At 43.6% G+C, this 12,321-nt stretch overlaps 1 protein-coding gene across 6 annotated transcripts in view; it reads left to right on the top strand.

Annotated features, from left to right (window-relative positions):
- The window catches only part of MKKS (MKKS centrosomal shuttling protein), a 37,150-nt gene extending 25,305 nt beyond the window's left edge, over nt 1-11,845 (top strand). For all 6 annotated transcript variants that reach the window (XM_085888059.1, XM_085888060.1, XM_085888061.1 and 3 more), the window contains 3 exons: nt 4,881-4,991; nt 6,137-6,282; nt 9,074-11,845. In XM_085888059.1, coding sequence (XP_085744185.1) covers nt 4,881-4,991; nt 6,137-6,282; nt 9,074-9,368 — 552 coding nt within the window. In that variant the 3' untranslated portion in view covers nt 9,369-11,845. The remainder of the gene's footprint in view (nt 1-4,880; nt 4,992-6,136; nt 6,283-9,073) is intronic.
- The last annotated feature ends 476 nt before the right edge of the window (nt 11,846-12,321 follow it).

The raw sequence follows: 12,321 nt of genomic DNA, 5'->3' as shown, positions 1-12,321 counted from the left end.
AGCCTTGCTGAGCCTCGTGCCTCACCTTGGTTGGCTCTGGGGTTCTGCTGACTCGGAGTATGGGGTCGACCGGCGGGCGGACCTGCCTCCCTCTCCTGCTCGCAACTTGGCGCCAGAACTGGTTCCCTAGTGGCTGTGAGCGGACTTGAGCCTTGACCAGGAGGTCGACAGCACCACGGTTTCTCCTGCCCCCACCTGACGAGAGCAAGGCCAGCTCGTCCGACGCCAATCCAGGGACAGTTGCGTCCACACCACGGTCCAGCCTAACCACCAGAAATAGCTACGTTTTGTGTGTGTGTGTGTGTGTGTGTGTGTGTGTGTGTGTGTGTGTGTGTGTGTGTGTGTGTGTGTGTGTGTGTGTGTGTGTGTGTGTGTGTGTGTGTGTGTGTGTGTGTGTGTGTGTGTACTTGGCGCCTTAGAGGGTTTGAGATTTGTATATTCATTGGAATTGTCTGTGTTTTCCCCACGCCCGATCCCACACCATCCCGTCGAATCGCCCCGGATCCCCTTTCTTGCCGAGTCTTGTTATTTCTGGTTAATAATAAAAACAAATAAACATCATCAACTCAGTGAAAAGTGACTCGTGCCACCTTCCTTGTCCCGTTTGCCCGATAGCGATTAGAACCGCCATGTTTGGGTTATAAATAAATAAACCGCCTCCATCGTTTCGGCTCATTCTACGTTGGCGGGACTGTTCAAGTCCCGTGGACGTCACAATATATATATATATATATATATATATATATATATATATATATATATATATATATATATATATATATATATATATATATATATATATATATATACACAGTGGGGAGAACAAGTATTTGATACACTGCTGATTTTGCAGGTTTTCCCACTTACAAAGCACGTAGAGGTCTGTAATTTTTATCATAGGTACACTTCAACTGTGAAAGACGGAAACTAAAACAAAAATCCTGAAAATCACATTGTATGATTTTTAAATAATTAATTTGCATTTTATTGCATGAAATAAGTATTTGATCACCGACCAACCAGTAAGAATTCCGGCTCTAACAGACCTGTTAGTTTTGTGTTTAAGAAGCCCTCCCATTCTCCACTCATTACCTGTATTAACTACACCTGTTTGAACTCATTATCTGCATAAAAGACAGCTGTCCACACTCAATCAATCAGACTCCAACCTCTCCACAATGGGCAAGACCAGAGAGCTGTCTAAGGACATCAGGGACAAAATTGTAGACTTGCACAAGGCTGGGATGGGTTACAGGACAATAGGCAAGCAGCTTGGTGAGAAGGCAACAACTGTTGGCGCAATTATTAGAAAATGGAAGAAGTTCAAGATAACAGTCAATCTCCCTCGGTCTAGGGCTCCATGCAAGATCTCACCTTGTGGAGCCTCAATGATCAAGAGAAAGGTGAGGGATCAGCCCAGAACTACATGGCAGGACCTGGTTAATGACCTGAAGAGAGCTGGGACCACATTATCAAAGAAAACCATCAGTAACACACTACGCCGTCATGGATTAAAATCCTGCAGCGCACGCAAGGTCCCTCTGCTCAAGCCAGCACATGTCCAGGCCCGTCTGAAGTTTGCCAATGACTATCTGGATGACCCAGAGGAGGAATGGGAGAAGGTCATGTGGTCTGACGAGACCAAAATAGAGCTTTTTGGTTTAAACTCCACTCGCCGTGTTTGGAGGAAGAAGAAGGATGAGTACAACCCCAAGAACACCATCCCAACCGTGAAGCATGGAGGTGGAAACATCATTCTTTGGGGATGTTTTTCTGCAAAGGGGACAGGACGACTGCACCGTATTGAGGGGAGGATGGATGGGGCCATGTATCGCGAGATCTTGGCCAACAACCTCCTTCCATCAACAAGAGCATTGAAGATGGTGGGTGGCTGGGTCTTCCAGCATGACAACGACCCGAAACACACAGCCAGGGCAACTAAGGAGTGGCTCCGTAAGAAGCATCTCAAGGTCCTGGAGTGGCCTAGCCAGTCTCCAGACCTGAACCCAATAGAAAATCTTTGGAGGGAGCTGAAAGTCTGTGTTGCCCAGCGACAGCCCCGAAACCTGAAAGATCTGGAGAAGATCTGAATGGAGGAGTGGGCCAAAATCCCTGCTGCAGTCTGTGCAAACCTGGTTAAGAACTACAGGAAACGTCTGATCTCTGTAATTGCAAACAAAGGTTTCTGGACCAAATATTAAGTTCTGTTTTTCTGATGTATCAAATACTTATTTCATGCAATAAAATGCAAATTAATTATTTACAAATCATACAATGTGATTTTCAGGATTTTTATTTCAGATTCCGTCTTTCACAGTTGAAGTGTACCTATGATAAAAACTACAGACCTCTATGTGCTTTGTAAGTGGGAAAACCTGCAAAATCGGCAGTGTATCAAATACTTGTTCTCCCCACTGTATATATCCGTTCCTGTCCGCACTCTAACTCCCAAAGTTTTCAACTTTCACGTTTCATATTTGGTACATAGGTACAGACTGCGGAGCCGTTGTCACGACCTACCTTCATCATCTAAAGTGGTTGCCATGGCAACCAGGATGCTGTTTTCCATCCATTCCTGTCCGCACTCTAACTCCCAAAGTTTTCAACTTTCACATTTCATATTTGGTACATAGGTACACTGGTACAGATGTGGAGACGGTGTGTCACGACATACGTTCGTCATCTCAAGTGGTTGCCATGGCAACCAGGATGCTGTTTCCGTCCGTTCCTGTCTGCACTCTAACTCCCAAAGTTTTCAACTTTCACGTTTCATATTTGGTACATAGGTACAGACTGTGGAGACGGTGTATCATGACATACGTTTGTCATCTAAAGTGGTTGCCATGGCAACCAGGATGCTGTTTTCCATCAGTTCCTGTCCGCACTCTAACTCCCAAAGTTTTCAACTTTCACGTTTCATTTTTGGTACATAGGCACAGACTGTGGAGACGGTGTATAGCGACTTACGTTCATCATCTAAAGTGGTTGCCATGGCAACCAGGATGCTGTTTTCCATGTAGTAGCACAATTCTGTATATACCTTCTTGTTAGGGCGTATATTGTGCTCACTTGCGCTCTTGTTATTGATTACAATATACAAATACATATATTGCTTTATAATTATACTTCACTGCAATGCTTTATAAAAAAAATATTAATTATTAGACTCGTCTTTTAAAAACGATAAATGTATAAACAGGCGTGCATTGGGTGGCTTTGACACCAACTCTGGTTAATGTTTGCATGCGGGTTTGTAGATTAGGGTTGGGAGTTACATTGTGGATAAGTGGGGTCATGCCCGATACTGCTTCTCCTTCTGAATGCATACTCAGAAGGGTCTGAAGGAAGAAGATGGGGGTAGTGTTATGGAAATGGCTCCTCGGGGTTAACATTGCTTCGTATCATTTAGTTGGCTTCTTAATGTATGGAACAGCATAAGTGTGAAGTAATTAATAGTTGTGTTAGATATGCGTTGCTTATGTAATAAATAGACGACTTGTACAGCTCAGAATGTGTATCTAAAACCACCATTCCCTTTGAACCCCTTTTAATACTTTTACCTCTGTAATCTGTCCTTCATATCTCTTGCAAGTGTTCTGGGAGGCCATCAGACAGGAGAACGAAGAAGGCACTTTTAGCCATGGCTGCACTGCCTGAGAGCTGGGTGAAAGGTCAGGGAAGGGGTTCCCCCACCCACAGGCTGAGCTGTTGGCCAATAGCAGCTGAGAGGAAAGGGGATAGTTATGTCATGGCTGTGGGTGGGGGCCAACTCTATAAAAGCGCATGACGCAAATAGCACGGGGCAGATGCATGTGGAACTTATGGGGGAAACCCCAAACAAAACCCGTGCTGCCACGGTTACAGCCACATCCCTTCCGACCTGTCCCCCCCCCCCCCACAGCAGGCCACCCGCATCCTCCTCCTCGAGCCGTGTTCAGTCAGCGGCCACAAACTGTTTTACCACCAGGGAATGTCACCACTTGGGACTTACTGTGTCCTTCCAGATGCAGTCTGTGGTATTCAGTATTGTCAGCCTGTATCTATTGTCTTCACTATCATGGTGTGAATGTGGGCCCAGGTTAACGCATAGATGATTAAGTAAAATATCCGGTTCGTTGTTGGTCCATGGGCGTATCACATCGCTCAGGATAAGGGGATTGTTGGTTGCATCATTTATTTGATGTTGTTTGCTTCCTTTGTATTCCCTTCCCCATGTACCACAATTCGTAATTAAATATACCTGGTGGTGGTGTGAGTTTGGGTCAAAGTGGTCACTCATTAGTAATTAAGGAAAGCCTGTTGAGGGTAAATTGGCAACGGCTACGAACTCAGTATATCAAGACCGTACCGTGTGCCTCTCAGCTTTGCTCAGCCTAATTAGAGACGAGGCATACAGTGCCAAGTAGCATAACCTTCAGTTGATTCAACGATCCAACAGGTATGGTATCGTCCAACATGTATGGTATCGGAAGTAGAAAGGCCCATAATCCGACCCATGACGCCCGACCCAGCTGACAATTATGGTCGCATTGAGGTGATGCGCCGGACTCATACCAGGCAACAAGTGTCCTCGGTGACCAAAGGTCTTTCCAGTACCCCCATGCTCCCTGACGACAAAATTATTAAAGGCATTATGACTTATCCGCTATGAAAACTATTCACTGGCTTACTCGTCACAGGGCTGCCAACTCTCATCCAACAATGGCTCTCTGCAGATTTATGACATCGGTGCACAGTCTCCATAATGTGCGATTGATTTGCAAAGGTCAAAGGCGTAGTGAAGTGTCAGATTTCTCTATTCATTGCTTTGTCAGGTACCTTTAATGCATGTACAAAATGCTCCACAGTCAAATATTGTATCCTTCCAATTTATTTTTCAGATTGTATGCAAAGTAGCTGAACACTTGCTGCAATTGGTGCTGAAGCAGTCATATGCCCTCTTTGGAGGGGGGTGTACGGAAAGCCACTTGGCCACTTTTGTAAGGCATCAGGTATGCTCTCATTTGACAAGATGGGCTGTTAAAGTATTGTGTTTTCTCCAAATATTCGAACGAAAGCATGAAAACAACTCTTCCCCACCACCTTGCCTTTGTGCTCCTTTGTCGTTGCTGACACATTTCACATCATAATAATGTGGCCAAGTCTCCAATTCTCGTATCAACAATACATTGTTTGCACGAGATTTGGTCAGCTGCTTGCATGCACCGTCACCCTTACTTTTTGAATCTGATAACACTTTTTTTGAATTTTTGTGAGGCCGAGCTAAAATGCTGCAAAAGAGCACAATACGACCGATCAATTAAATTAAGGGTGAGTTGAGTTTTAAGGTGAAGTACAGCTTAAAATTTCAAACAATGACAAAATTTGAGTATTAGTGAACAAGCTGGGTGTTGGGAAGTTTGGTAGCATTGGTGATCATCCTCGAGTTTAAATGCCTTGGCATGCCTGCATGCAATTGATATTCAAGTTGGAAAAGAATGTCACCTTTTTTAGACAAAATTTTGGTCATTTATTCAGATGGAAGCTACAATCTTCTTCTTTTTCTTGCAGCGCAAGGCTGTGGGGTAGTCGCATCATCGGTTGAGGGTGCGGCTGTGCCGCTGATGTCAGGCAGGAACTTTGGATTTATTCAGGGTGCTGGCGATAGCTCATCTGCACTTCGCAAATGATGCCGTGGGATCTTTAACGAATACCGGCAGACGGGACAGCCAGTTTAACATCCATCCGAGGGACGACACACATTGATGAATCAACATGCCTGTGAAACACTAGGATGACAGTTTATAGCTGGGTTGAGATTAAAAACTAAAATTGTCAGCTTAGAGGCGAGTGCGTACCTCTCGGCCATCCTGCCAGCCTGGAAGCTGCAATAGAAAGTGAAGAGATTAAATACCTGTTAAAAAAAAAGTCTTCTTAATGTCTATATATATCTTTGAAATCTGCCATTTCTACGGTAAAACAGGATGGGTCAACTTCAAACATGGTTCCAAAAGAGGAAATCTTTCCACATTTCCACAATCAAGGAAATATTGATTCAAAATTGGGCACGTATGCCTGTACAGTACATTCTATGATATTTTTTTTAAACTTTTTTTTTCCAGGTGGTTGACTTTTCTCGTCTTCTCCCATTCTTTAGATGCAAGAGGTGGTTGACGATAGGTTGGAAGAATTGCAGTGTTCGAGGACCACATACATTAAAGTTGCTCAAAACTTTGCTTCTTCTCTTGAGAATGTTGCCAAAAGCCTGAAACCGGATGGCTTTTTGCACCTTGTGGACAACAAGTATGTGAATAATTCATCATTAATGGTCTCGACCTTGGAAGGTGGCGACTGGGAAGGGGGGAAGTTAAATTCCAATGACTTTAAGCAGGGCTTGCACAGTCCTTGAAATTCCTGGAAAAATGAAAAAGTATTTTCCAGTACCGAAAAGTCCTAGAAACTTGTTCAAGTCTTTGAAACACCTGGAAAATCGAGAACTTTGCACAAATCGAAATAATCTGCCAGGGCCCCCAGTTGGATTTGTTAATACCACCAGCCTCTTTAAGAGAACATTACCAATTATAACCTCCCCCAGGGATTTACTATTAAAGCCACCCTGAAATGGTTTCTCACGTGCAAAATCTGAAATGGCATGTCACCACTTAAAACACGTTTTTACGGAATAGTTTATGATAAGAAGGCACAGGACGACGACAAATGGAGAATTGATGGACATGAAAACAGGCAGAGAAATAAGTAAACGAGCAGTCATAAACGACTGGTACTTACGAAATCGTCAACTTGACCTCTGACCTTGTCTAATAAAAGCTGTCTCTCGAGAAGGTAGCGACGCAAACCAGAAGTTTCTACGATGATTCTGCACCAAACCATCAAAAATCGAATGTTTGACCTTGCTGTGACCTTGACCTTTGACCGATTTTGACCAAAATCTAATCAGCGCTAGTCATCACCCTCCTGAATCACGTGGTGTAATTTGGCATTGGTAGCTTCTTCCGTTCTCGAGTTATCGTGCCTACAAACAAACAAACACACACACACAAACAGATGACGGAAGTCATCAATATACTTACGAAATCTAATAAATGAAGCACTCTCGCGATCCGATACAACGAAAACACAATGCCAGAAATAAAATCTCATCTAAATGGCCATGAGCACACAATAAAGGGTGCCCTGTGAGGTCTTTTAAAATATAACGGTGCCAGGGATGGAAAATGCTCCACCATGAACATGTCTTCAGCCACTCAGCAGAGAGGCGAAAACAGCGGATAAAGCGAGGCGGCATAAACTTGTAGGGCTGCCAGGGACATCAGTGAGCTGTACGTGGAGTGGGGAACATGTGACTGATTAGTTTTATGACATGAGGTCAGCTTGTGCACACATTATGCAAGTACTTACTGAAAAGTCCCGATTAAAATTGTGCAAATAGAAATAATCTGCCAGGCCCTGGTTGGAATTGTTAATTCCAGAACCTCCCCCCAGGGGTTTACCATTGAAGCCGTGTTGGAGTGATTTCTCAGTCTGGACCTGGATGTGTGCAGAGATAATCCAAATCCCTGTTGGTGTGGCGCTAATTTAGTTGCTAAATTATTTCTGAGTTCATCACCCTCCAATGTTCTTGTATTCTTTTCCTCAAATACCTCTCAGTTATCGATTCAGACCAAAAATATTTGACCACTGGGACTTTACCGCGGTTTCGACCTTACACATATAATTGTAAATCGCCGTTGCTGCTATGCGGGTGGTAACTGAGACGTGCATTGTGTACAGTATTGTACTGTACCTATATCCACGTCGACGCTGCGTTTTCTGGGATCAATTTGTGGAATCGTAATCAATTCCTCTGTTTTCGGTTATCATTGCCCTTCATGATTTCAGCCATGGCTCCCAAAACGAAAACTGGTGCACTTAGTGGTGAGCTAAGTGCAAAAAAGTCAAGGAAAGTGAAGTCTTTGGCACAGAAAGTGGAGGCTTTGGATGAGCTTGGTTGAGGCGAGAGTGTACGGCGTCACTGAACGGGCAGACATTATGGCATTCAAGTGTCCAGTGTAATACCCGTCAAGTAAAAAAATGCACAGAAAACACAAGAGGTCATGAATGCTCTGGTTTTGCACCACGAGTTAGGGTGATTTCGGTAAACCTCTCCAGTTCATGAAGCATGAGTTTATAGGTGAGAGGAGGCATAACCGCCCACGGAAAACGAGGGTTTACTGTCATCTGAATATCTACCTAATACGTGTGTGGAGAGCATAACTTATTGACTTGAATTTTTATGAAAATTAGGATAATTATTAATTGCAGTTTCTGCCATGTAAGGAATCCATGTGATAGAAGCTGGTGATTAATACTGTAAAAGGTACAACTTGGAATGGTTCTGTGGTATAACATAACATACTGAGCTAGTATATTTTCATTGTCGGTAAACATGTATCCTACTATATTAAATAAGGCAATTCTGTGTATGTATGTCTGAAAATCATAGAAAAAAAACAATCAGGGCTGGGCCAATCTCCACCAGACTTTGCATACGTGTTGGTAGTGCCCAGGATCAGGTCATGGCACAAAAAATCCCCCCACCCCCTGCGAGGGCGGGGAGGAGTGGGGGGGGGGGTTGAGACGACATACAAATCAAATTTTTATCTGTACAAATACCACATGCAAGTGGTTTACTGACCCCTGCTGCAGACAGGGGGGATTATTAGTCACAGTAAAAAATATAATTGAGCAACCTCCCCCGCTACCCCTCCCCCATCCTCCCCTCGGCTGTTCCCAAAGGGAGCGGGTGTTTCTAGTTCCTGAATATTCAATGGAATACTGAATAACAGAAAACCAACAAGGTTTCATTTTTATTCTTGTGGTTTATTCCAATGTCACTTGTTACATAAAACTTTTGTATTAAAGGTCCTGGAAAACAACTTTTTGTCCTGGAAAACCCTGTGAAATTTAGTGTTCCATGGCTGTGCAAACCCTATAAAGTAGGGAAGATAGTATGAGCATCTGGAACGATCTCAGAGTAATTGTGCACTTGTATGTGTACTGCATTATTCTTAAACAGAGTACTGTTTTTTTTCAGGATACATCATCACTGGTTGGTGCCTGCTTCTGCTCCACTGAAATCTTCTTGGGAAGCTGAAGGTTTGCACTGTGCTTGCGGCCTTGCGGTGGCCAACTCAAATTTATCTTGGTGCACACTGGGGCCAACGGAGACCGAGAGAAAATTTGAAGGCCAAGCTCTTCCTGCAACTCTACCATCACCTCTACTACTTGACTCTTTTTCAGCTCGGATCAATGCGCTTCTCGTCGCAGTGGAAACTGCCTCTGTCATCTTGGAAACAAAATTGATCATCGAAGAGTCTCATTTATCATGATGGGAATAATTTCTAGCTTGTCATATTAAGGTGATTTTTAATTAGCATCATTGGGATGTTTATCCAAGTGTGTTATTAGTGAGATTTATCTCAAGGAAAGTCACACTATGTTGGATAATTTTGTCTGTCATGAACCTCAAACTTTACATTCGAGGATCCTATACTGATTGACAGAATTGGTGACTTGTAAAATTTGGGCATTATCTCATACAATTGATGTCATCGTTGAAGTTATATCCTAAATTGATCCATGTGTTTAGATCTCAGGTATGGATCCATCCATTAGGACCATACTCTGTGCAGAGCGTTGGTGACACCGAAGCAGTCTCCTTGGCTATTGGGAACAATCCTGGACGGGTCGCCACTCCGACACAGTATACCAGCATGCTGGCACTCATTTTGCCGACCTCGGAAGGATGACAGGCAGAGTCAACCCCACCTGGTGTTAATTCAACAGCTGAGCGGGATTTGAACTCAGGACCCTAGGATCCCAAGCCCACTACCCTAACCATTAAGCCAACACCAGGCATAGGTATGGATAGTTGTAGAAAGATAACATTTTGGACAAACCTTCACGGAAAAGTCTGAAATAGGCAATTTGTTATTCGCTGTACATCTACAATTATGTCAACGAACGAAGTGAAATCCCAAATTGTTTTAGGTTCTATGTTTCAGTGATGCAAAGCTGTACAAAGATTAAATGTTGTGCAGACTGAAAGAACAACTAAGTCATTCCTCATGATTTAACACTCTTGGTGAAGTGGAATCCTCAATTGCTGTATATGTATGATCTCAGGAATCTATTGTCACAGAAAGCTGAAACGTCACATCCACCTGCTGAAAAGTGAACAACAAAATATTGTTTCAGGTTCATAATAGTATAGTGATCTTCCTCGATTCAAGCATGGAGGGCAGATGTGTTTCTGCAATGCAATCTATAGGTAGTACATACTGTAGCCACATCCATTCATTTGGACCATACTCTGTGTGCAGAGCGATGGTGCTGCCTAAGCAGTCTCCTTGGCTTTTGGGCACAATCCTGGACGATTCGCCACTCCGACACAGTATACCAGCATGCTGGCACTCATTTTGCTGACATCGGAAGGATGACAGGCCAAGTTAACCCCACCTGGCATTAATTAAACAGCTGAGCTGTTAGCGGGATTTGAACTCAGGACCCTAGGATCCCAAGCCCACCGCCATAACCCTTAAGCCAACACCAGGCATTGGTGCAGCCACAGATCACCATTAAAACAGGAGACTAATGTTGGTTTTTGACAAAAGCCTAGTTGGATCCAATCTTGTTGCCAATCAAAAATTGGACTGGGCATTGCAGAGGAAAGAATGCAACAACATATTACCTTAGGCCCCAGCCATGGTCCTAACCAATAAATTAGAGGAGGCTGTGGAAAACGAGGCCATCACTAATCTACACTACAAACTAAAACACATGCAAAAAGTTTGAAAGGCCTTGGCCCACCCCTCCCAGGTCTTCATAGGTGAGGAGCGCAATTTTCTGGGGCTGGGAGAAAAGAGTGGCATGAAAAGGACAACACCAACTTAATGACAACTAGAACCCGAATTCTAACTTTGACCAAGTCATCCCGTGGGTACTATCTGCTCTGGTTTCGGGCAGCGGAGCCCATACCCAATTTAAAGCTACCAAAACAATTGCACATTCCATGCCCTTCATAGCAAGGTTGGAGGTGCATGTGCTCAAGTGGTACCGTTCTCTTTTAAACACGTCACATTAAAAAAAAAATAACCTGCAAGATCATGGCATCCATTTATCTCACATAGTGGTCAATCGACAGCACACACATTATAAACATAGGGGCAATACCACTGGGCACTCACCTGGTAGTTGCTGGATAAGATAATCAGGGAACCAATGGTAGGCATGCATGACCCACAAAATATGTAACGGAAGAGAAAGTAAATACCGATGGATTTTTATTTTTAATGCCGTGAACAAACTTAATGGGACATCACGGGTGGTGAAGGTTGTGGTGCAGTTTCATCAAAATTGTATGTGTAGTTTCGGAGAAGAAAGCAAATAATACTTTGAGGGGAGGGGGGGAAGCATCCGGGCGGTGTTTGCTTGCCTTCGGACCTGTCTGGGCGGTGTTTATGTTCGGATTGGAATTTGTCTCTGGATATGTCAAGGCGGTGTTTGTCTCTGGACATGTCCGGGCGATATTTGTACTACGACCGGTAGAAAATGGATTTTAGACAGTACTTTGTTTCCATGTTCACTGTTCTATGCAGAATCATTTTGATGAGGCGGTATAAATCATAACGCTCCACCACATGTCTGCCTTCCCTTCCTCACACCTCTCCCTCCTCACTCTCCCCCACCCCTCACTCTACCCCCCCCCTCTTTTGCTCCCCCTCTTTGTATTCCCGTCAGCGAAGCGGCAGGTGGTATTTGTTAGTTTAAAATAAATTAAGACAATACACAGATCGATTAACTCTCACATGGTCAACTCGTGTGATTCTTTGTGGTTTTTTTTCAAAGATATCATTTTGAAAGGCCAGATGGGTTGTTGATGGGTGTTTCCTCATCATCGATATATAATGGCGCAAGTTTATGTCCAGCCACTAACCGACGTGACTACATGTCTCTTAATTACCTCTGCCGCCGAAGGTGGGCGGAGGTTATATTTTCACTCCTGTCTGTCTGTCCATCTGTCTTTGAACAGGATATCTGAAAACGTTGTGGATGGATTCGGAGGAAACTTGGTGGCCAGGTTGGGTGTGTGACAACTGACAAGGAAGAATTGATTCGATTTTGTTGAAGATGCAAATCTGAATCGGGATAGGAAAGTTTTTTTTTTACTTCTCAAAGTGATTATTCACCATTAAAAGATGGGGGATAAAAACTATATATATATATATATATCATGATACTTCAAAACGTTGTGGATGGATAATGACAAAACTCGGTGGATGT

Source organism: Eptatretus burgeri, chromosome 7 (assembly GCF_056783735.1).
Source record: "Eptatretus burgeri isolate ZD-2024b chromosome 7, Ebu_testis_v1, whole genome shotgun sequence".
Lineage (NCBI taxonomy): Eukaryota > Metazoa > Chordata > Myxini > Myxiniformes > Myxinidae > Eptatretus > Eptatretus burgeri.
The sequence above is the reverse complement of the archived record's forward strand: the minus strand, read 5'-3'. Positions and strand labels throughout refer to the sequence as shown.